The 27669-nt window shown below is 35.6% G+C and overlaps 1 protein-coding gene across 6 annotated transcripts in view; it reads right to left on the bottom strand.

Moving 5' to 3' along the window:
* Positions 1 to 27669, bottom strand: part of piezo2b (piezo-type mechanosensitive ion channel component 2b) — a 251114-nt gene that overhangs the window by 205052 nt on the left and 18393 nt on the right. For all 6 annotated transcript variants that reach the window (XM_021468270.3, XM_021468277.3, XM_021468271.3 and 3 more), the window contains exons 2-3: positions 14904 to 14999; positions 169 to 294 (exon numbers count right to left, since the gene is read on the bottom strand). In XM_021468270.3, the coding sequence (XP_021323945.2) occupies positions 169 to 294; positions 14904 to 14999 (222 nt within the window). The remainder of the gene's footprint in view (positions 1 to 168; positions 295 to 14903; positions 15000 to 27669) is intronic.

Genomic DNA, 27669 nt, shown 5'->3' with positions numbered 1-27669 from the left:
AAACAAAACAAAACAAAACAAAACAAAAAACACAACACAACACAACACAACACAACACAACGCAAAACAAAAAACAAAACAAAGCAAAACAAAACAAAAATGAAATGTCCCTACGTTAGGAAGCATGACCTTAAAAGGTACACAGCTATATATATCGATAAAACTTACAGTTGAATCCAGAATCGACTCTTCCTCTTGCCAGCAAACTGTGGACGGTGATTTGATAGATGATGTGGAAGAAGAGGAAGGTCACACTGCAGCAGCATAAAGACTTCAGCAAGTACCCCGTCTGGCCTAAAACAGAAACAACAGCAGAAACAACCATCAAGAGTCAATAATCTACTCAGTCTGACATGATGATGAACAGTTTTATCAATTATTTACTCAAGAAAGTCAAGGACAGGATTGGTGTCGTGGAAAAGGTGTCATCATTATTTACACATCCTCATGCACTTCTTTCTTTAAAGAAACAGATTAAAATGACACAAGGATGAGTCAATAATTAATAAAGTTATTTTTAGGTGAACTCTGCCTGTAATAAATGTTTTGCTAATTATTCTGCATAGATATATACACTAGATATCGCATACTGTACAGCCCCTGAGCATGCATCAATAGCCCTGCCATGTTTGTACAGGGTAAAAATCATTCAACTGCACTTAGTCAAGACCAAAACCAATGTGAAGATGCAGAAGTTTTGTGCTGCGTATGGGTGTACTAACGAGCAAACAAAGACAACAAAGCACAAAGGCATCACATTACATGGGTAAGACTTTATCTTTAAGATTTTGTGCTTAACAAGTAACGTTATTAATGATAATACAGTCACTTACTGCATTGATCATAAGGCAAAGTAGCAACAAAGTAGCTAGTTTTGTTCAATAAAATCAGCAAAAATGTCAATTAAATATGACAAGACGCTGCGGTGCTAGAAACTTGTCGTCGGCTAAGTGAAGTAATGGCTAGTTTTTGAAGTAACTTATAAGGGTGCCTGCACCTCAATGTGCATACTGTCCACCCTAAATTATTATTTATTATTATATTACAAATGTATCTGTAAACATTTTTTGCATTTTAAATGAGGGAAATAACGCGTAATGGATGCAAGCAGAAAAGGTCTGCAAGTTTACTGTCAACAACATACTTTGTAGAAATTCTGTGAATTGAACTGCACAACCCCAAAACAATAATGCTAATCTAAAGTTGCTCACTATAGAACACAAATGATTGATTTTGTGTTATTCCACATTTTTGCATTCATGAGAGAAAAGCTTGGTTATGGATGTGACAGCTCTCGGTTATGGATGTGACAGCTCTCGGTTATGGATGTGCCAGCTCTTTGTTATGGATGTGACAGATGTGAAACTGACACTTGTGTGAATTTGGTAAATCAGATATAATAGTTTGAAACACTGACAGAGACATTTTGGAGTATTTTTTTTTTTTAAGTACAGTAAAATACTTGCTTACACACTGTGCTATACCTGTCAACCCTCCCGTTTTTCCCAGGATTTTCCAGTTCTATCATCCCGTAGAGGAATTTTCCCATATTTCTCCCATATTTTTAGTCTTTCTCTAAAGGGTGGTAATAGACATTAAAATAATACATATCATCTAAAGATGTCAATTTTGGTGGGGTTTTTTTCCAAACACAATTAATTTTGTCCTAAATGAGCATATAAAAAGTTAGGAAAGCAGTCGAATGCCTTTATTGTAATGTTAGATCTGTGCATTTTTTTTTAATTCAAGTTTTTTTTATTGTTTTCTTCTGTTTCATGACAAAATAATACAAACACATATTACAAATGATCACTTGTGGCCTACTAAATGTAAAGCCAGAATGAATACAGTAGTTACTAAGACAGAAGTACAATATTATTAGGAAAACCTGGTGAGTAGTTTTAAATTGTATTACAAGACATTGTCACATAAGACCAGAAGCCTTCCCATACTGGGATACATACAGGGACCCTTGCTTTGTCCTTATTATGTAATTTGTAAAGTAAACGTTCATACAAGGCTGTTTTAGTCATTATATTGGCCCACTCTTTTAACTCTGGAATTTTGGGAGTTTTCCAGTGTTTTAAGATGACTCTAGCTGTCACTGAGATCCCCACCATAACTGTGAACTCTCCTTCTGTAGTATTTGGCATCTGTTCCCTATCTCCCAGTAAGCATAACCTTGGTAACAGTGGTATTAATGTTCCAGATCTGTGCAGTTTTAAAGTGACACCTCTGTTATTTAATGTAATCAAACAAAAAAATCCAAATAAATGAGATTCGTTCGTTTTAATCAGAATGTGTCACACAGTGAAGAAAAGATTAATGAGATTTGATAACTTGATTTCTATTTCTTCATAATAGCTAATTTTAATAAGCTGAACTGTTTGCTAATTTGAATAAGCTAAATGCTCATTTTTTCTTTTGTAAATAATAATAATAATAATAATAATAATGGTAACACTTCACAATAAGGTTCATTAGTTAATGCATTTACTAACATGAACTATTCATGAACAACACATGTACAGCATTTATTAATCATAATTGAACATTTACTAATGCATTATTAACAACCAAGTCCATTCAAGTTAACATTAGCTAATGCACCATGAGTTAACATGAACTAACAATGAACTACTGTATTTTCATTAACTAACGTTAACTAGCATGAACAAATAAAGTAGTAGATGTATTGTTCATTGTTTATGTTAGTAAATGCATTAATTAACATTACCTAATGAACCTTATTGTAAAGTGTAACCATAAACATTAAAACATTACTGACCGTTTAACTGTTTATTGACAATGAAACAGCTCCAGAAGAACATATTTAGTCTCTTTTTTTTTGGGGGGGGGGGGGGGTGTATCCCTTATTATGGTGGGTGTATTCCTTATTTTCACATCCCAATGTTTACAGATATGCACGGTGTGTGTTTTACACATACGGCTGCTTCACAGGTTTCTAAAGCACCTCCAGCTTCTGGAGATGAAGCTAATGGAGCGTCTGTTGCTCACTTCCCACAGCACAAGCGTTTTTCCTTGTTCCTACAAGACTAGCGACAGCTAATTGTGAGAGCCTCTTTGTTTTAGCACTCTCAAATAGCATAACACCAAGGTCAAATGAAGTATTGAAGTATTTTTAGAGTGTTTTTCTCTACCAACAATCGATATTTTCCGATGCGGCGCAGGCTTGAGCATGGCTGCGCGGCCCATCATATGTAATGCTTCCTAATGGAGATCATTTTAGCCACAAGTGAGACATAATCGTAAGAAAGCAGACGGTGAGAAGCGCTGCCGGATGCTAACTACTGGATTTTGTCCTCGGCCTGGGATAGGCCTTGTCCTGATTTACTCTATAAAGCACAGTGTGCGAAACAATTTGTGCTAATTTCCCTCAAACTGGTGGAAGAGGTTGTTAATGTGTAGTTTAGCAAGCACCTCGGGTGCAGATCTCTGCCAAAACCCCCATTCATCTCACATATTTCATCCCCATTAAAGACAAAAACGAGACAACAAGCTGAAACACTCTGTTCTAACAGAAGCGCTCCTGAACCCTATAAATATTCAATCCACTGTGCCATTTTTGCCACCTTTACTTGACTTTAATGCCAACGTTAAGAGCCCTTTTTTAACCCTGTAGGCATGGGCGGGCTTAGTGATTTGGGGGTCCTAAGCAATTCTAGATATGGGGCTCTAGCAATGAAACTCACTCTCTTTCTCTATAAATATTTGTTTCTCCGCAGATTTATTCTTTTATTATTATTTTTTTTTATAAATAAATGTCATGTTAAAATATATTTAAAGTGTAACCTTTATCTTCTTAATGTAAAATTAAATACAATAAATTCACAAACAAAAAATGTGTTCACAAACCAACTATGTACAGTTAATTAGCCATATTTGTGATTAGATTTTAATATTTGCATGTATGGAAATATTATTGGTTTTGAAAAGAAGTAATAGCATTAACATTTATTCATTAATTTTAGGCTTAGTCCCTTTATTAATCTGGGGTTGCGACATTGGAATGAACCGCCAACTTATCCAGCATATGTTTTATGCAGCAGATACTCTTCTAGCTGCAACCCATCCCAGGGAAACATCCATACACACTCATTCACACTCTTACACCATGGACAATTTAGCCTACCCAATTCACCTGTGCCACATGTCTTTGAACTGTGGGGGAAACCGGAGCACCCGGAGGAAACCCACACGAACGCGGGGAGAACATGCAAACTCCACACAGAAATGCCAACTGACCCAGCCAAGGCTCGAACCAGTGACCTTCTTGCTGTGAGGCGACAGCACTACCTACTGCATCACCACGTCGCCCTAACATTAAAATCTTAAGATAACAGAGAGATTTTAGAATATATGACAGAACATTTAGAAAAAAGCTCTTTGATTAATATAGGCTTCTTTGCAATGGTCCTATTCCTATAGTTAGACTATTGTGTTCTCTTTTTCGGACTATTTTCTGTAAACCCTAGAGACGGTTGTGCGTGAAAAATCACAGGAGATCAGCGGTTTCTGAAATACTCAGACCAGTCTGTCTGGCACCAACAAACATGCCACGTTCAAAGTCATTTAAATCCCCTTTCTTTCCCATTCTGATGCTCTATTTGAATACATACCTAAATGCATCGAGTTGCTGCCATGTGATTTGCTGATTAGAAATTTGCATTACCGAGCAGTTGGACAGGTGTACCTAATAAAGTGGCCGGTGAGTGCATACATTTACTGCAAAAACGCGAGGCCAAAAATACTTTTCAGATTCGCACAATAAATCTGTGAGATTTTTACAGTATAGTGGGTTATTTACATAAAAAACAATATAATAAGCTTATAAATATAAGTCACAATATATATAATATGATGTATAAAACATAGTAAAATGTGTTAACTATACCTGAAAACAATCATCTTCAAAAACCCTGACTGCTCACAGAGATGAGGCTTTAATACCATCTACAGTATGTACTGTGTTAAAGCCACAACTTAAAAGTTTATGGAAGGAAAATAAAAGGTTGGCTTTTTACTTTTGGCAGATTATCGAGACACCAAATATAAAGTGCTTGATTATTATGACGTAAGAGACAATGTCAGGCAAAGATCAATCAATCAATCAAAGGTAAACATGTTACTTTATCTCCATTAGTTATATTCCCAACAACTGAAACAGTTTACGCTTAACAGAACCTGACAGAAGACACTGATTCACCACAATGCACAGATAGTATTACAGAAAAGCACAGTCAATGTCTCACAGGTTCTGACATCATTGATAAAACACACTTTGCGTAAAACCCATAACACTCATAATTTCTAAAGCAGAGTGGCTGTCACACATCAGGTGTGTGTTATTTCTAATAATCCAATAGACCGAGTCAATTATTCTACTTATACTACATTTTCGACAGCTAAAGCCACTGTTCAAATGAGATTTTGTTGTCTGTTGTAGCTGTGAAATAGCTGAAATCATTCAGGGGAGTGATATGGAGCTCTAATGTGCTCAAAACCTGCCGGAACTACTTTAGCTATGCGTTTATATGAAAATATATAGTCCCCATATTTATAAATACTGTTATGATAGCAGTTATTATGTTAAGATATGATTGAATTGCCTTTTGTTAAGGTCATTAAATAGCTTGACAACAAACAGGAAGTGTTCATTCATGGGCCAATGACATCACCACAGTGAAATGTTGTTTATTGTGATGGTGTTTTGGTGTGATTTTGTCACTGTTGTAGCTGTGAAATAACCAAAATCAACCAGTGTAGTGTTTTGGAGCTGCTCAAAACCTGCCGGAACTACTTCAGCTGTGCATTTATATGAAAGTAAACACCTCAGAATGTTCATCAGCCAATCAGAATCAAGCATTCAGCAGCCCTGTTCTATAAAGACTTTTTGTAAAGCCTTCTTTGCATAGAGTTGAGCTCTATATAGAGCATTTTGAAGGATGTAAACGATAACATTGATCCTACTGTACTTCCTGGTTTACATTTACAATTTCCATAGCTTCAGAGAAACCAAAAAGGTCCACATATTAATAATGTTCTGATAGCTAGTCTTATGTTAAGATATGATTGAATTGCCTCTTGTTAAGGTTATTACATAGTTTGACAACAAACAGGAAGTGTTCATTCATGGGCTATTGATATCACTACAGTGAAATGTTGTTTATTGTGATGGTTTTGTGACTGTTATAGCAGTGAACTAACCGAAATCATATGGCGTAGTGATATAGTGCTGCTCAAAACCTGTCGGAACTACTTCAGCTGTGAGTTTACATAAAAATAAACACCTCAGAGTGTTCATCAGATAATCAGAATCAAGCATTCAGCAGCCCTGTAGTATAAAGACTTTTTTCACAACCTTCTCTGCCTATATTAGAGTTGAGCTCTATATAAAGCATTTTGAAGGATGTAAACGATAACATTGATCCTATTGTATTTCCTGGTTTACATTTATAATTTCCATAGCTTCCGAGAAACCAAAACGGACCCCATATTGATAAATAATTATATGATAGCAGTTATTATGTTAAGATATGATTGAATTGAATTGCCTTTTGTTAAGGTTATTAAATAGTTTGACAACAAACTGAAAGTGTTCATGGGCGAATGACATCACCACAGTGTAAGGTTGTTCCTTGTTATGGTGTTTTGGTGTGATTTTGTGACTGTTGTAGCAGTGAACTAACCGAAATCATTCGGTGTAGTGATATGGTGCTGCTCAAAACCTGTCGGAACTACTTCAGCTGTGAGTTTACATGAAAATAAACACCTCAGAGTGTTCATCAGCCAATCAGAATTGAGCATTTGGCAGCCCTGTATTATAAATACTTTTTTTTCACAGCCTTCCATGTTAATATTAGAGTTAAGCTCTGTATATAAAGCATTTTGAAGGATGTAAATGATAACTTTGATCCTATATTGTTTTTCCTGGTTTACATTTCTAAGTTCCATAGCTTCCGAGAAACCAAAAAGGTCCCCATATAGATAAATAATGTTATGATAGCTGTTATTATTTAAGGATATAATTGAATTGCCTCTTGCTAAGGTTATTAAATAGTTTGACAACAAGCAGGACTTGTTCATTTATGGGTCAATGACATCTTGTTTATTGTGATGGTGTTTTGGTGTGTTTTTGTGACTGTTGTAGCAGTGAAATAACTTAAATTATTCAGCGTAGTGAAATGGAGCCGCTCAAAACCTGCCGGAACTACTTCAGCTGTGCATTTATATGAAAGTAAACATTAGCCAGAATGTTCATCAGCCAATCAGAATCAAGCATTCAGCAGCCCTGTAGTATAAAGACTTTTTTTACAGCCTTCTTTGCCTATATTAGAGTTGAGCTCTATATAGAGCATTTTAAAGGATGTAAACGATAACATTGATCCTACTGTATTTCCTGGTTTACATTTATAATTTCCATAGCTTCTGAGAAACCAAAAAGGTCCACATATTAATAATGTTCTAATAGCTGTTATTATGTTAAGATGATTGAATTGCCTCTTGTTAAGGTTATTACATAGTTTGACAACAAACAGGAAGTGTTCATGGGCCAATGACATCACCACAGTGAAATGTGTATATAATATATCAAGCATTCGATAGCATAAATATCAGGAAAGAGTACATAATGCAGTGTGATATTCATTCATTCATTTATTTTCCTTAAGCTTAGTATCTATTTCAGAGGTCAACACAGCAGAATGAACCAAAAAGTCTCAAGAATTGTTAAATCAGACCATTTTAAATAAGCAGTTTGAATGCACAGGAAATCATGTTTTGAGTGTGTCTTCTGTAAATCGGGGGGAAATAGCAAACTGAACAGAGTGCATACAATCAGAATGAGAAAAAGAGTGTTTTGTCTGTGGTAAACAAAGCTGAAGAACACAAGCGCTGCTTTACACACACCTCTTTTTCCAGGTTTTTTGTGTGTGTGTTTTGACTGAAACAGTTGTTAAACTCCTGCAGGCACTTCTGCTTGCCAAGTGCACAATCTAAAATGTGAAATGTTGTAAAACAATAACATCCCACATACTGCTAAAGTCAGAATTATTAGACCTCCTAAATTATTAGCCCCCCCTGTATATTTTTGTTCCACAATTTCTGTTTCGATAGTTCACACTTAGCCATTACTTTATACTAGTTTCAGGTTTGGCATGCTGGAGAGATCCCGGAGATTTGCCTGGTCGTATAGCATAGAAGGAGGTCTGAGATCAGGTAGGTCTTGAGAGCTCCCTCTGCACTCTCAGAAATAAAGGTACGCGAGCTGTCACTGAGGTGGTACCTTTTCGAAAGGTAAAAAATTTGTATATTAATACCACAAGGGTACATATTAGTACCTAAAAAGCACAAAAGTGTTCCTCTTAAAATTTTTAGGTACTAATAAATACTTTTAAGGTACAAAAATGTACCCTTTAAGTACATTCTGAAAAGGTACCACCCCAGTGACAGCTCGTGGACCTTTATTTCTGAAAATGCGGTGAAGGAGGAAAGAGGAAGATGGGGGATTATTCAAAAACAACGATAATAGAAGCAAGACGAACTGGGCTATTTATTGAAGGCTTGGATTCATCTGATTGGTTTATCGATAATTGTTGACAAGGGACCAACCGCAATCAATCATAGCACATGATGGAAGTTTTATAAAACTTAACTTAATGAAGACTAAGAATTTCTAAACATGATACTTTTAATAAGTCATTTCTAATAGCTGATTCCTTTTATCTTTGATATAATGACAGCACATAATATTTGACTAGATATTATTCCAGATACTAGTATTCAGCATAAAGTGATGTTTAAAGGCTTAACTAGGTTAATTGGGCAAGTTAGAGTAATTAGGCAAGTCACTGTATAACAGTGGTTTGTTCAACGCAATCTCATTGCAATTCGTAACTTTTTGATTTAGTGGCTTATTCCAGTGTTGCCAGATATAGCCGACTGATTCCAGCCCAAAAACTATCCAAAGCCAGCCAAAATGCAAAAAAAAAAACAAAAAAAACTGCCCAGTCTGAAAATCATGCTAAGGGGGGGGGGGGGGGGGGGGGGTCTTCAAAAAACATATTAGAGGGGTGGGCGTTACGTTGCAAAACCACCAACATTTTCTATGTCTTTTTACAGCCGCAAAATCGTATTCAACACTGGCTAATTCATATTTGTCCGATCTAATTCATAAAATTCAGTACGGTTTGTTCATCAGCCAATGACGGTTGGTTTAGGGGTGGGGTTGGGAGCTATGCCTCCTTTTTAAAATCATACATTTTCATACAACTGAACTTGCATGAATTTGTCTGAATTAGCCACTAAACTGACAAAACGTAAAATACTTATTAGATTAGGCTGGTTTGTTCTGTAGACAATTTAAAAAAAATATTGCTTAAGGGGGCTGATAAATAATAAATACTTTAGGGGTACAAAAATGTACCCTTTAAGTACAAATGTGTACCTTCTGAAAAGGGACCACCCCAGTGACAGCTAGTGGACCTTTATTTCTGAAAGTGTGGTGAAGGAGGAAAGAGGAAGATGGGGCATTTTTTTTAAAAACAACGATAATAGAAGCAAGACGAACTGGGCTATTTATTGAAGGCTTGGATTCATCTGATTGGTTTATCGATAATTGTTGACACAGGACCAACCGCAATCAATCATATCACATAGTCCTCTCGAAATTAGTTTTATAAAACTTAACTTAATGGAAAGAAGGTTTTTTCAACCATTTCTAAACATGATACTTTTAATAACTCATTTCTAATAGCTGATATCTTTTATCTTTGTCATGATGACAGCACATAATATTTGACTAGATATTTTTTCAGATACTAGTATTCAGCTTTAAGTGACGTGTAAAGGCTTAACTAGATTAATTGGGCAAGTTAGAGTAATTAGGCAAGTCACTGTATAACAGTGGTTTGTTCAACGCAATCTCATTGCAATTCATAACTTATTGATTTAGTGGCTAATTCCAGTGTTGCCAGATGTAGCTGACTGATTCCAGCCCAAAAACTATCCAAAGCCAGCCAAAATGCAAAAAAAAAAAACCCACCCAGTCTGAAAATCACACTAAGTAGGAGGGGGTAGTGACTGTTGCAGATATCATGTTAAGTGGAGGGGTGGGGGGGTGGGGGCGACAAAAATCACAGTAAGTGAGGGGGTGGATGGTCTCGAAAGTACATTAGAGGGGGTGGGCGTTGTTGCAAAACCACCCAAATTTATGTATTTTTTCAGCCGCACAATCGTATTCAACACTGGCTAATTCATATTTGTACGATCTAATTTGTACTTTTCAGCATGGTTTGTTCATTACCCAATGACGGTTGGTTTAGGGGTGGGGTTGGGAGCTACGCCTCCTTTTTAAAAATCATACATTTTCATACGACTGAACTCGCATGAATTTGTCTGAATTAGCCACTAAACTGACAAAACGTAAAATACTTATTAGATTAGGCTGGTTTGTTCTGTAGACAATTGAAAAAAAAATTGCTTAAGGGGGCTGATAATATTGATCTTAAAATGGATTAAAAAAAATTAAAAAACTGCTTTTATTCTATTATTATTATTATTATTATTATTATTATTATTATTATTATTATTATTATTATTATTATAACCTCTATTTTACCAGGAAAGACACATTGATATTAAAAATCTTTTACAAGAGCGTCCTGGCCAAGATTAGGCAGTACACGTGACGAGTCACATGAGTCCAACAGACGACAAACAAAAAACAATGCACAGTTAACATGAATCACACTGACAAACTATTCAAAACATCTACAAGCCTGTGTTTCAACTTCTGAATCTTTTGTAGTCTTTTTTAAAGAATGTAGTGAAATCAAGTCTTTGAACTGCAACTGTGTTTGCAGTTTATTCCAAGCAAAACGTGCTGCGTACTTTAAAGCCTTTTTTTCCGCCATCTCAGTCCGTACTTTAGGAACAGACAGTAAATGAATATCCTGTGACAGAAGACCATAGTTAAGAACAGGCTTTTTACAAATGTAATTCTGTAAATATGATGGGAGTAAACCCAGTATAGATTTGTAAACAAGGATATGCCAATGCTTGAGCTTACGAATGGACAAAGCAGACCAACCTACCCTAGTATACAGCACACAATGATGGGTTCTAGCTGAAATAAAACAAATGAGACTTTCTCCAGAAGAAAAAAATATTAGCAGACATACTGTGAAAATGTCCTTGCTTTGTGAAACATCATTTGGGAAATATTTGAAAATAAAAATTCACATTTTTACTTCAGCTGTATATCACTATTTTATAGTTTTTACAGAGGTTGCGTTACTTGCGTAATAATAATAATACTAAAAAAATAATAATAATATTTGCATAATCCCAGTCTGGGGTCCGTTCTTCGTACCTCACTTAAATGATCTAAGATGATTTGGCAGATCCTGGATCTTTTAATCTTGATAACTGATCTCTCGCTAATTTGGTTCTTCAAACAAGGTCGCGAATCAGATTAGAATGTCTGGATGAACTGATCTGAGATCGCTGCGTGTGTTGTGAAGGGCAGATCTATCGATCCTCGAAATCATGATCAGCAATGCAACGATTGGCTGACGGCACAGCAGCGTAATGACATCATCTGATTAATATTCAATTATCCATGTGAGCAAAATTACATCAAATTAGCAGTAAACCGTTAAATATGACACGCAATAACCTTCCACATTTGTTGTGAGCTGCAGGCTTTACACTTTCATTTGTCAAGAGTATTCATCATGTATTTCAATGCAAATCAATGTATTTAGTTCCACATTTAGAAAATATTTTCTTTATTATAGTAGCTGTTTTTTTTAATCGGTGTAAAGAATAACTGGTTGTTTACAAAAGCATTTTCATATTGGTAAAGGCGTCTGCAACTTTTGTGAAGCATCAAATCACCGGCATATTAACTATCAACACATGTTTATGACTACATAAATGTATTATTGCTTTTTTATTTTTATTTTTTAAGTCACATATTGTGCATTTCTATTATCATACACAATTTGTACTAAAGCGATCTAAAAGTTCATATCAATAAGTTTTCTCTTTGCAGTCTTTGTACTTTCATTTCGAGGGTGCAGATTGCATAAGTTTATTAATGTGTATAACTTAATTTACTTAATAACTTTATTTTATTAATAACTATAACTTTATATATATATATATATATATATATATATATATATATATATATATATATATATATATATATATATATATATATATATATAGTTAAAAAATATTTACCATTTTTCCCAGTTTATATAACTACTACTGTAAGAGAATATCAGAATTCGGAACATTCAGTATTATCTTTGCTTGAACTGAGCCGATCTAATCCTGTTTATATGAATTGAACCTGCTCCCGATCAGGTTTGACCTTGCACAATTGTTGCCATGACAACAACTCTCGGATCAGCTTTGAAGAACGAAACGATCCTGGATTGTGTCAAATCGTCAATATCCAAATCCAGCTAACCGAGTAATCCACATACGAAGAACGGACCCCAGGACTTGATGAATGTGTGTGAAGCCCAGAATGCGTTTCTCTTACTAAGCAGAGACCTGCGCTCATAACTATTGATGAGAGTAAGTGGACCACTTAAAAATGTCCTGCCCTCTTCCTCCCCCATCTTATTCCATGAAAACCTTCTCTTATGCATAATTAACAATCAGAAAACAAACATCCGAACACACCTCCAGAAAACAGAGCAGACATCACCATTACTCACTGCAATGTAGCAGAGCAGATTTCAAATACACTGCGGTAAGCTTCAAAACTTTTAATGATGAATGAATAAATACAGCGGTAACATACTGATCAGTTATCATTATTATTAACAGTACACTCTTTAAGTCAGGGGTGTTCAAACTCGGTCCTGGAGGGCCGGTGTCCTGGAGAGTTTAGCTCCAACCCTAATCAAACACACCTGAACCAGCTAATCAAGCTCTTACTCGATATACTAGAAACTTCCTGACAGATGTGTTGAAGCAAGTTGGAGCTAAACTCAGAAAGACACGGCTCTCCAGGATTGAGTTTGGACACCGCTGCTTTGAGTACACATGAAATTAAAAACTAACCATATGATTTTGTTAGCTCACATAGCTGTGGTGAACGATTCATCTGTGCATGTCATTAAGAAAACAAGTAGTTTGCCCTTGTAATTGAAATCTGAAAATGCATGTCCTCTATTCAATTCTTAGATTAGGACTGTCTGAGGTGGCTAACATACTTTATTAGCTTGTGATAACTCTCCCTAAAGACTTTCCAGGGGTCCGTTTTTCGTACTTCACTTAAATGATCTCAGATGATTTGACAGATCCTGGATCTGTTAATCTTGATAACTGAAGTTTATAATTAATTAATTATTTATTTATTTATAATTTAAGCCAAATTTCAATAGTGTTATTTAATTTAGTAAAAAAAAATCTAGAAACATTAAAAAAAGAGATCAAAAAAGTTCAAGTTTCTCGTAATCTTTAAATGATAAAGTCTTCAACAAAGTTCAATGCTTGAATTCTCTTATGGGAATATATATCCCACTGATGAGTTTTTCTTCTCTAAGACTTTAATCTTGCTGGTCTCAGGGGATTAACACTGATTTACCATAATGCTCTGCTCAATTATTCAGCATGATCAGCACACCTTCATTACACCCATCAATGAGTTCTCCCCCTGAACATAAGCTCTGATCAACATAAATGTGACTCCGGTGAATGTTTCTGCTGCTCTACTTGTAGTAATATAATAATATTTCAAGAGTTCGTTCTTAGCTGATGATTGATAAATAGTGTGCTTGGCATGCTGTCCCAGCAGAGCTCGGAAGATCCTCAAACCTGTGGCTCCCTTCCGTTTCATTGGGAGAGAGTGTAGTCTGAGCTTAAGTAGGTCTCGAGAGCTCCCCCAAATTGATTCAGTCATTTATTTTCCTCCAGCTTATTCCTTTGTTTATCAGAGGTTGTCACAGCGGAATGAACCGCTAACTATTCCAGCATATGTTTTACACAGCGGATGCCCTTCCATCCATAACCCAATACTAAGAAACACCCATAAACTCTTGCACCAATATACTAGACAATTTAGCTTATTCAATTCATGTTTTTGGACTTTGGGAGAAACCGAAGCACCCAGAGGAAACAAACGCGAGAAAAACATGCAAACTCCACACAAAAACTGGCCCAACCAGGACTCGAATCAGAGACCCTCTTGCTGGGAAATTTATTTTTAGTTAAATTTTTTTTATTTATTTATCAATTTTTTATTGTGTTTTTGACAAAAGGTACAGTACATTAAAGGTATTCAATTACAAAGGTATTTTCGTTTATTCTTTTTTTTTTGAACCATACATAAATTTAAAAAAAAGAGACAAATTAACATAATACATTTTTTTTTATGAAAAGGAAATGCATTAAATAAAAAATATATTAATAATAAAAATGAAAATAAAATAAAAATAAATTTACCAAAAAAAAAAAAAAAATTTAAAAATTAAATGAATAAATTTAAAAAACAACCAAAAAAAATAATAATAATAAAATAAAAAAGAGTGGGTGGGGGTGGGGTTGGGAATTTATGGTTGGAGGAGTTAAATTTTTTTTTTCATAGAAATTTAAACATATCTTCAGGTTTGTCAATACTTATAAAACGAATAAAAACTGAACTTTACATATTCAGGGTTTATTTAATTTTTTTTTAATTTCCTTTTATACCTGTTTATCTTTGTTAAAACAAAAAAGCCAATATTATTGACATCCTCACATTTCTATACAAATAAGTGATTAATAAACAACTTCCCCTGAACAAAAGCCTTAATCAACATAAACGTGCTCTGCTGAATGTTTCTGATGAAGCAGAAGGATGTTTTAGTGCAGTTTCTGACCTCTCATGGTGATGCTGGAGGGCTCTGGGAACAGCGGGATGAGGAGGAGGAAGAGGAGGTAGATGAAGGACAGCCCATTGAACCTGAACAGACATGCTGTGGAGACAAAACAAACACACAGAAACACATGTTAGAGCATTTATAGCATATATAAGTAGATTTTGATCAATTATTTACAGGTGCTGGTAGGGCAATAATAAATGAGCAGGGAAAGAACAATAGGTATTGCCAGAAATATTAAACGACTGGCAGAAACAAAATAAAATAATAAAAGACAAAAATTACAATACACAAATTAAAACAAAATAAAAACAATAAAAACTAAATAAAACAATAATAATTTTTATTAAAAATAAAAATGTATAAAAAATAAAACTGAAAATATATAATAATAAAAAAACATGAAACTATAAAAATAAAAAAATTAATTAAATTAAATTAAAATAAATTAAATAAATTAAAGCACAAAAACGCATGTTAAAAAATTACAGCTATGTTCATTTATAAATATATTTGAATGAATTAACCTGAACAGATATGCTGTGGAGTGAAAATAAACACACAGAATTGAATGCTTGAGAATTGCTGACATATGACAATAAATTGATTTTAATAAATTAATGAAGAAAAGGTGCACAACGGTAAATAGTAAATGAGCAGGGAAAAAAAAATTGGTTAAGCTGCATCAGAAATATAAAATGAAAATTGCCATTAATACTGTATATTAAATGGTTTTTAAAAATGTGTTAAATAATGCATTGGCAGAACAAAAAGAAAAGGAAAAGAAAACAAAAAACAAAACACACAAAAAAAAAAAAAAACAATGCTTGGGTATAAACTGTCATACATTCCTCACAAACGTATAAGCCAGGTCTATGGTAATTATTTTGCACTTTGATATTTCAGAACAAATAAATAACAATATATTATGCACAAAGTTTGCAAACAAACAAACAAATAAACAAATATATAAATAAATAAATCACTGCATATTTTATTAAAAAGGATGCAAGTAATGCAGACAGGGGGGGTAATATTATATATTATTATATTAATATTAATATATCATTATAATAAGTAGTATTTGGATTATATTTATAAATAATTAATTTAAATAAATTTGAGTAATATTTTATAATAAAAAAAAAACTAATAATTTTTTTTAAGAATTTCACATTTTGGTTTTCCATGAGTTTTTTGCAGTGAAAAAAATAATAACATTATTTAATAAAATGAAATAAATGAAATTGATAAAATTTGAACATATCTTTAGGTTTGTCAATAAATAAATAAAAAACAATTGATCTTTACATATTCAGGTTTTATTTAAATTAGTAAATATTCAAATTTACTTCTATACGCGTTTATCTGTAAAACAGTGAATAAATAGAGCATTCGTTTTATTGTAATTACACATCTTTGTCATTTACACATCTTAACATCATAACACTTGTAAATATTTAAGCGATGATCAATAAACAAATAAAATTCTATCCTCTGGTTTCCATAAAGTTTGCATTTGCCTTTATCATAACACATTATTCACATTATTTCTGTTTTAAATATGAACAGACCTGTGAGAAAAATCAGTTCAAGTCAGATCAGGTCAAATTACAGCGTCTTGTTTACAGGCTTCAAGTCCTTTCAGACCTTTAGGCTCCGTCTGTGTTTTTCAGAGAGTCTTCCACAGTCTATCTGCTCTGGTCTTCTCTTTCCATCAACTAATTCATCCTTCATTAAAGCTCTTTCCAAAACACTAGTGGCATGGCTTGATTTTAATAATCAGAGTGACGGAACAGCATCTGAAGACCTCCTTTTGACCTGAATATGCAGATGCTGTGAATATTAAACACGTTTATTAAAAAGCTCAGCAGAATAGTCCAACATCAAAAGAAAAGGCCAACGACAACAAAACTATCATTCCATCACCATTTACTAACAGCCAATTATACTGTTAAACAGCCAATGTGTCTCTATTCCCCACTATACGAACAACATATGAGACAAATAATATAATAATGACAATAAAAAGCAGTAAAAAGTTGAAGCGCATAGATCACAGCCACAAGAACTTTCCACTGCAATTAACACAATCCAGTCTTCAATATTAAACCACACCGGCATGCAATGTAGGTTTAATGCATCTCATAACATGATAAAAGTCATCTCATATCCTGATAAAGATATATGCAATGTATAAAGTAGATCTGACAGGTTTTTTAGCAGCCCAATGTAAACTGAAGCTCCGTTGTGCTGCATAAGACTGATGGATTTTATTCTACAAAAACCCCCATACTAGATGTACATTATCCTGCTTATTACATGGTTACTTGCCATAAAACATCAACATTTAACACAAAACATTGTTCTGAGGTGTAATAGTTTATTAATTCTTTAATTAAACACAAAACTGACAGAAACAAAAACAGCTGATGGAGTATACACTAACCTGTGCATTTTTCAGTCACAAGATGGCACCAAAAAGTCAGAAAACGCAAAGCTGAGAGACACAAGAACAACTGATGGAGTATACACTAACATGTGCATTACTCAGACACAAGATGGCACCAAACAGACAAAAATACAAAGCTGGCAAAAACTAAAACAGCTGATGGAGTATACACTAACCTGTACATTATTCAGTCACAAGATGGCACCAAAAAGTCAGAAAAGGCAAAGCTGAGAGAAACAAGAACATCTGATGAAGTATACACTAACATGTGCATTACTCAGACACAAGATGGCACCAAACAGACAAAAATACAAAGCTGACAGAAACTAAAACAGCTGATGGAGTATACACTAACCTGTACAATAATCAGCCACAAGATGGCACCAAACAGACAAAAATACAAAGCTGACAGAAACTAAAACAGCTGATGGAGTATACACTAACCTGTACAATAATCAGCCACAAGATGGCACCAAACAGACAAAAATACAAAGCTGACAGAAACTAAAACAGCTGATGGAGTATACACTAACCTGTACATTACTCAGCCACAAGATGGTGACAAATAGTCAAAAACGCAAAGCTTACAGAAACTAAATCAGCTGATGGAGTATACACTAACCTGAACATTATTCAGTCACAAGATGGAACATAACAGTCAGAAAATGCAAAGGTGACAGAAACTAAAACAGCTGATGGAGTATACACTAACCTGCACAATATTCAGATGGAAGATGGAGCTAAACAATCAATAACACAAAGCTGACAGATACTAAAACAGCTGATGATATATACACTAATCTACACATTATTCAGACACAAGATGGTGCAAAACAGCAAGAAAACACAAAGCTGAATAAAACGAAAACAGCTGATGGAGTATACACTAACCTGTGCATTATTCAGTCACAAGATGGCACCAAAAAGTCAGAAAACGCAAAGCTGACAGAAACTAAAACAGCTGATGGAGTATACACTAACCTGAGCATTACTCAGTCACAAGATGGTGCCAAACAGACAAAAATACAAAGTTGACAGAAACTAAAACAGCTGATGGAGTATACACTAACCTGAGCATTATTCAGCCACAAGATGGTGACAAATAGTCAAAAACGCAAAGCTTACAGAAACTAAAACAGCTGATGGAGCATACACTAACCTGTGCATTATTTAGTCACAAGATGGTGCCAAACAATCAAAAACACAAAGCTGACAGAAACTAAAACAGCTGATGGAGTATATACAAACCTGCACATTATTCAGCCACAAGATGGTGACAAATAGTCAAAAACGCAAAGCTTACAGAAACTAAAACAGCTGATGGAGCATACACTAACCTGTGCATTATTTAGTCACAAGATGGTGCCAAACAATCAAAAACACAAAGCTGACAGAAACTAAAACAGCTGATGGAGTATACACTAACCTGCACAATATTCAGATGGAAGATGGAGCTAAACAATCAATAACACAAAGCTGACAGATACTAAAACAGCTGATGATATATACACTAATCTACACATTATTCAGACACAAGATGGTGCAAAACAGCAAGAAAACGCAAATCTGAATGAAACGAAAACAGCTGATGGAGTATTCAATAACCTGAGCATTATTCAGACACAAGATAGTGCTAAACAATCAAAAACACAAAGCTAACAGAAACTAAAACAGCTGATGGAGTATACACTAACATGTGCATTATTCAGTCACAAGATGGCGCCAAACAGACAAAAATACAAAGTTGACAGAAACTAAAACAGCTGATGGAGCATACACTAACCTGTGCATTATTTAGTCACAAGATGGTGCCAAACAATCAAAAACACAAAGCTGACAGAAACTAAAACAGCTGATGGAGTATATACAAACCTGCACATTATTCAGCCACAAGATGGTGACAAATAGTCAAAAACGCAAAGCTTACAGAAACTAAAACAGCTGATGGAGCATACACTAACCTGTGCATTATTTAGTCACAAGATGGTGCCAAACAATCAAAAACACAAAGCTGACAGAAACTAAAACAGCTGATGGAGTATACACTAACCTGCACAATATTCAGATGGAAGATGGAGCTAAACAATCAATAACACAAAGCTGACAGATACTAAAACAGCTGATGATATATACACTAATCTACACATTATTCAGACACAAGATGGTGCAAAACAGCAAGAAAACGCAAATCTGAATGAAACGAAAACAGCTGATGGAGTATTCAATAACCTGAGCATTATTCAGACACAAGATAGTGCTAAACAATCAAAAACACAAAGCTAACAGAAACTAAAACAGCTGATGGAGTATACACTAACATGTGCATTATTCAGTCACAAGATGGCGCCAAACAGACAAAAATACAAAGTTGACAGAAACTAAAACAGCTGATGGAGTATACACTAACCTGAGCATTACTCAGTCACAAGATGAAACATAACAGTCAGAAAATGCAAAGGTGACAGAAATGAAAACAGCTGATGGAGTATACACTAACCTGGACAATATTCAGATGGAAGATGGCCATAAACAATAACATAAAGCTGACAGAAACTAAAACAGCTGATGATATATACACTAATCTAAACATTATTCAGACACAAAATGGTGCAAAACAGCAAGAAAACGCAAAGCTGAATGAAACGAAAACAGCTGATGGAGTATTCAATAACCTGAACATTATTCAGACACAAGATGATGCTAAACAATCAAAAATGTATGTCTGCTAATATTTTTTCTTCTGGAGAAAGTCTTATTTGTTTTATTTAGACTAGAAAAAAAGCTGTTTTAATTAAAAAAAAAAAAAAAAACATTTTAGGGACAAAATTATTAGCCCCTTTAAGCTATTCCTTTTTTCGATAGTCTACAGAACAAACATCGTCATACAATAGCTTGCCTAATTACCCTAACCTGCCTAGTTAACCTACTTAACCTATTTAAGCCTTTAAATGTCACTTTAAGCTGTATAGAAGTGTCTTGAAAAATATGAAGTCAAATATTATTTACTTGCATCATTGCAAAGACAAAATTAAAGTTATATAAAAAGTAAATAAAAAGTAATTAGAAATGAGTTATTAGAACTATTACGTTTAAAAATGTGTTAAACAGAAACTGGTGAAAAAAATAAACTAGGAGCCAAAAATTCTGGGAGGCTAATAATTCTGTCTTCAACTGTAGATATCAGCTAACATCAGTTTTGTCTTCCTAATTATTATTTCAGACCCATAAAGATAATTACTGGTAGATAGTGATCACCCCCGTCATGCATCAGCAAACTAAAGCCCGACAAAGCCCTGACCTTACTGTATAAACAGTGTTCCACCAGATCCTGTATATCAGACAGTATAGTTTACTGTGAACTCATTTTATTACGGTAGAATAACACAGAAATCGAATAATACCAACTTCAATCTCTTTCCGAAGCTCCGACGTCTGCTTTGAGCAGGGTTGTCTATTACAACTGTCAATCAAGATGACACATCAAATTAATACTAAAAGCATAAATGAAAGCATGAAAATGAAGATCTGCACCTATATCAGCTGATAACCAGTGCCTTAATTGCCCAGGTCCATCTTTCGGGGCATTTTATTGCAAGTGTAATTAATTTATTTATTTGGGCTCAAGTCTCGTTCATTAACACGGAGGAGGCGGGGCTTTATGACTTGTACTAGCCAGCCCCCAGGGGGCGACCTAACGGCCGAGACCTTGGCACACTTTATTTTCTCCAAATGTTATTGCAATCATTGCTTCAAATTCAGCATCATATTTAACCAATAATATACAAGACTAGATTAGAAGGATTGAAACTTACTTTCACAAGCGATGAGAAGGCAGCGAGGGACATTAGTGTTTTGATAATAAAATGTTAACTTGTTTGCTGCAGGAATTAGTTCATGTGATACACAACAGAGCTCGAAATTAACTTTTTTACTTGGTAGCACTGGTGCTCACAACTTCAAATATTTAGGAGCACCAAAAAAATTTTAGGAGCACCAGAAAAAATTTAGGAGCACCCACCAAAAATGAATGAGCACAGCTGCAAATTGTTTTTTAAGGGATTAATTGTATTTTAAAACAACATTAACAGGACTGACAAAAACTAGAAACAACTATCTAACTCAGGGGTCGGCAACCCGCGGCTCTAGAGCCGCATGCGGCTCTTTAGCGCTGCCCTAGTGGCTCCCTGGAACTTTTTCAAAAAATGTTTGAAAATGGAAAACGATGAGAGAGGTAAATATATTTTTGTTTTAATATGGTTTCTATAGGAGGACAAACAATCTTAACGTTTTCCAATGCTGTAAAAGTGTGTAGAATATTTAATTTCAACATTTCTGTCAACGAAGATTTGCGTCATAGCCTGCGACACACGTTTCTATCAGCAGGGCGGGATGCCAGGCAGGTAGCTGTTGTAAACAAACCGGCGGCTGTGTGATGCGCCATGGAGCGCAAGCTGTCTTTGCCAAAGATGTACAGCGGGGCACGCTTTCTCATTTTCCCTCCCTGAGAGAATTCAAAGAAGCCCATCCCGATCACTCACTCAACGGTGATTATTTACAAGGTGCGATCGTTGATATGCAAACTGCATTTGAGAGCAGATTTTGCGAGTTGCGAAAGGAAAAAACGAGACTGTCTTTCCTTGGCACACACCCCTGGAGATTAACCCTTCCTTGTTGAGCACATTCCCAGGAATGACTCGAGCTGATCTTGAAATGGAAATGGCAGACTGCGTTTTATTGCACTGTTGCCCAGATAAGGGGCACGTTGTGAACGTTAATTTTAATGTTTTTTTTTGGAATCCTCAAAATAAAATAAAAAAACATTTAAAAAAATCTGATTTCTTTATTGCATTTCTTTAATTTCATCAAAGCAAAACATAATGCAATAATATTGTAATGAAGTTAAACTTGATCATTAAACTTAATGCAATAATATTGTAATGAAGTTAAACTTGATCATTAAACATAATTCATTAATATTGTAATGAAGTTAAACTTGATCATTAAACATAATGCATTAACATTGTAATGAAGTTAAACTTGATCATTAAACAATTAATTAATATTGTAATGAAGTTAAACTTGAACATTAAACATAATTCATTAATATACTGTAATTAAGTTAAACTTGAGACGGCATCGTACAACAGAGTAGTCACGTGGCGCGTCATTCTCTACAGGATGCACTGCAGGGAAAAAAAAACATTTAATCATGAAGGCTCATGTATTTGTAGCCAACGAAGTCATTTTTATAGTAGGCTAATATAGCTAATATAAATACATACAGCATGTGTTGCCATCATTATAAGGCTTATATAAGGCTTTTAATTTTTTGCGGCTCCAGACATATTTGTTTTTTTTTTTTTTTTGGTCCAATATGGCTCTTTCAACATTTTGGGTGGCCGACCCCTGATCTAACTAATGCTGTGAAGACATTGATATTTGTGTGCAATAATTCCAAAATGAATGTCTAATAATTAGGCCATAGAATATTAATGATGATAAAAAATGACAATAATAGTAACAATGAATTCCATTTCTCATTATGATGCTGCCTTGAATGTGCATGAATGTAGGTTATCTGCTATAAAAAAGTCTGTTACTTTATGAAAAATAAATGTATAGTTTGCATCAAACAAAAATGAAGCATTGCAGTAAGAAATATTGATTTTGTACTGCTGTTTTTATATGCAAGTCAATTTAATAAATAATATTTCTGCTACAAAACAAACAAAAGATTATAATAAATCATTAAATTCAATGATGAAAGCTGCAAAGCAGTCATCAGTAAATAAAAAAAAAAAATAATATACACCTCAAAAAAGAATTGACAAAAGAAAGTAAGTAAAGTCTCACTTCTATCACTCTTTAAAAGTTTTGGTTTCAGTTTGTGTCAATTTAAAGGTTCAGTCTGAGCTGATCTTCATTTTTCTGTGTTAGTGGAAAAGCAGGCGAGTCAGCCGACCCAATTTATGAGCAGGCAGAGCAGGACTCTTGCGCTAACCATCGGCACAATACCGGTCTTTGTTATGAGCCAGAGTTTCAGTGTAAACTTAGTAAAGGCGAGCTTCTTTGACACGCAGTGAATGCAACGCATGGAGATTCGGGCACCTTCTCCAAGAAGCGCGTACTCGATTGATCTCAGCTGGTGGATCATTATTCACCACGTGACGTGTCATGATCGCTTTCATCTGCGCCTCAACTTTAGGTGGGGTTTGCAAACCTGTGTGCTTTAAGTTTTAACTCTTCAGCCGTTTGCATTTCCCGTGGTCATAAAAGCTCCTTCCCTGTCATCTGACAGCGGAATACCGTGAGTGAATGACAGCTAATATGAACCAATATAGCGGCAGGGAAGAGCGATTCAGCACGTTTTTACAAAAAATCAAAACAGGTCGCACTACAACCATTATCTGCAGTCGCACTAATGCTCCCAGATATATTATGAGGTCGCATAGATAAATTTTCGGGCGCATATGCGACCAAAATGGTCGCAATTTCGAGCCCTGCACAATATTTAGCTGCTTGCAAATGATCCTGCACCTAATCAGCCTAATTTGCAGCACATTCAGCCAAGGCCAATTCATTAAAAAAAAAAAGCCAAATAATGGCCTGGTTAACCAGTCAGCTGATCAATCGGACGCCTCTGAACTTCAGCACAATGTAGAAATGTGATATTAAATATAAGACAGTACAAACACAGACAGTCATTATTGTAATGCATTATTTTATCAATCACTATATGTGAATGTTTTGTCTAAAAGCACCAAGGGATCTGGTTTGTGCCAATTATGGATGGAAATCGTAAGGAATGTAATGATTCTGGCTCTGATTTGATCCCGGTAAACGATTCCAGTCCCTTAATGATCCCATTAATAAGTGTTTTAGCACTTCTGTGGAAGTGAAACTGTATTATGGCATAATTATGGAGAAATCATGTTCTCATATGAAACAAACTGAAATAATACAAACAAAAACAACAAGTAAACTTAATACTTATTTTTTAAAATTAAAAGTACTTTTTTTTTACAAAAATATACAGTTATAATAGGGTTTTAAAGTTAAAGAATACACCTGAAATAAAATAGTTAAAAATAAATAAATATCCTGCACTATAAAAAACGATTCATTGGTTTTATTTATTTTATTTAAGGTAGGTGGTTGCAAACCATTTATATGACTTGAATTTAAACAAACAAATTAAATTTAGTGATGTTTAACTTTAGTCCTTTGTTTAAGTTCACCTATTATAAATATACCTTTAAAAAATGTAGTAAATCCAATGAATAACATTTTTTCAGTGTGTTAGTGTCACGATTACCAGCGATCGTTCTTCATAAAATCGCTGGATCCCACTCACATAACCATGGACTACAAATCCGCCATTTCTGGACTACATTCTCATACATACACTCCGCTCACAGACACACCTGCTCCCTTATTTAGACTTATTATACTCGCACCACCTGAGGATTGTCAACGACTGATTACACACACTATTTAAGCAACAATCACTCATTCACATAGGCAAGTCTTGTTATCTGCCACAGTGACATTACAATGCGTTTTCCTAGCCCCATTTTCCCGTGTATTTACCTCACCTTGTTTATTTAGTTATCCCGGTCTGCCGCCTGCCTTCTGACCTCTCGCTTGTTATATTGACTACGATTCTGGACTGCCCTTGTACATCTGTTTGCACCCGTGTTGACCATTGCTTGCCTGAATATCCAAATAAACCTGCATCTGGATCCAAACCTCAGTTGTCTGTGTCACTCCCCGTGTTACAGTTAGATTGTGTCACGATCACCAGCGATCTAACAACCAGAGATCACTGCACTCACATTCACATGAATACAAATCCGCATACGTCGACATTGAGATGTGAAAATAAGGGATTTGCCCACCATAATAAGGGCCACGTCGAAGGCCACGAAAGCAAAGCAACAAAATGGAAAGACATCCACACATCGCGGTCATTCTGCTTTTAATGAATCTTTTGGTTTTGGACATACAGTAAGCAACTCGCGTCCATCTGCCGCAAAAATATTATAAACGTTGAGAACATAACACAATATCAGAAGCTGTTTTTGGAGGTGACAAGCAGACTTTAGCCCCTTTCACACAGTGATACCGGTAAATATCCAGAAAACTACTGAAACGACTTTGGTGAATTCAATAAAGTGCTGTTCACACTGGCAAGTATGTTCCAGGATTTTTCCAGAAAAGACTGTTCCCACATCCATTCCAAAATGGTAAATTCTGACATTCATTCGTTCATTCACTTTCTTTTGGGCTTAGTCCCTTTATAAATCTGGGGTCGCCACAGGGAAAATGAACCGCCAACTTATCCAGCATATGTTTTACGCAGCGGATGCCCTTCCAGCTGCAACCCATCTTTGGGAAACATCCATACACACTCACTCACACACAGACAATTTAGCCTACCCAATTCACCTGTACCGCATGTCTTTGGTCTGTGGGGGGAAACCAGAGCACCCGGAGGAAACGCCAAATGACCCAGCCGAGGCTCGAACCAGTGACCTTCTTGCTGTGAGGCGACAGCACTACCTACAACGCCACCGCGTCAGCCTAAATTCTGACATCCTTATCCCAATGAGCTCAAAACGGCTACGCTTTTGTACACATAATAGGGATCCGGCTTGATGGGTTCACTTTTATTTAAATCTTTGGCATTCATGCAGCTTATCCCAGAGACATCTAAAGGTAAAAGCACTAACCACAGCTACATGTTTACAAATTTGACTACATTACAATATCTTAGGATTGATAAGTATTGTGAACAACTTCGATCAAAACATATGGAGGAGCACTTTCGCATGTCGAGATGTACATAAGTTTGTGTGCTGGCACTCACTGGAGCACTCCTGCATAACAAACGGCGGTTTATCATAAGCATTTTATCAATATTTTTTTCACAGTCGGCATTAATAATGAACATAGAAACGTTATCTGACCAACAACTAGCAGCTAAATGTGTCTGGAAAAATGTTCAAAGGTTTTTATTTTCACAAACAGCGCGGATGTGAATGCGTCAGAATGTTCTGATTGGCTGGAGTAGAAATCTTACTTCAGCGTGTTCTAATCATGAACGTGCGCTTTCCGGCAATCTCCCTTCTGCGTTCACTCAGCGCAGGATTCCAGATAATAACCAGTAATGTTACAACATCTCTTTCTGGAAAATTGGGTTAAAGTTAGGGTTAGGGTTCCAGTAATTTTCCGGTAAGGTCTGTATGAGTGAAAGGGGCTATTATCATTATGATTGCCCTGGCTCAAGGCTGATTTATACTTCTGCGTCAAACACCGGCGTAGGCTACGGCGCTGACGCATAGCCCTTCGCCGTGGCCGTCGCCGTCACTGACGTGCACCTCTCAAAAATTGTAACTACACGTCGCAACAACGCGTAGCACAAGCTCTGTGATTGGTCGGCTTGCTAGCACCGACGAGTCTGGGCGGGACCGAGAGCCGCGCTATTCACCTTATTCTCCGCCGACGAGCAGGCGCTGCCATTTGAATCTTTTTGGCTTGAGACTTCCGGTCTCATTCACTTCCATTCATTAATTGACGTTAAAAACTGTTCGTTACGCTGCTTGATGTTGCAATTTGATATTTCCTTATTATATTATTTTACTTGGTCTGTATAGTCATGCAAGCATTTGTTTGTTGAGCAAGTAGTTTGACCGTTTTCTGCCGTTTATTATTCCTTGTCATTTCTCCCATAGGCGACTGAAACGGAAGTTCTATGACAATCGCGAAAACAGGCGCACTTCCGCATTTTAGAATAAGGTCAATTGGCGCGAGCGATTGTTTACAAGTGTGGAGTCCCGTGAAGGAGCTCCGGATGGAAAGTTTTGTTTTGTGTTTACCTCATAGTTAAAGTTGTTGCACGTCCGCCGGTTCCTGCCTCAAAATGAGCGAGTTTGAGTCACTTGTACATCCAGGAAGTGTTCAGAATAGCAAAACAGAACAGACAAAACAGAACTCGACACAGAGGAACATTTACATCTCACTGCCCACTAGCGTTTCGGAAGTGTTAATGCAGACCAACAGAGACAGCGCGCAGAAGTATAAATGCACAGCTGCGCGCGTTGCCTGCGCCGTGAGTTGCGCCGGTCACTTGACGCAGAAGTATAAACCAGGCTTCAGTCCCACTCGTCACCAAGGTACAGTATGTGATACACAGACACACACACAAACAAACACACACACACACACACACACACACACACACACACACACACACACACACACACACAAATTAACGTTATAAAAACGATAGTTTGTTGTACAGTTGCTGATTCA

This window comes from Danio rerio, chromosome 2 (assembly GCF_049306965.1).
Source record: "Danio rerio strain Tuebingen ecotype United States chromosome 2, GRCz12tu, whole genome shotgun sequence".
Classification (NCBI taxonomy): domain Eukaryota; kingdom Metazoa; phylum Chordata; class Actinopteri; order Cypriniformes; family Danionidae; genus Danio; species Danio rerio.
The sequence above is the reverse complement of the archived record's forward strand: the minus strand, read 5'-3'. Positions and strand labels throughout refer to the sequence as shown.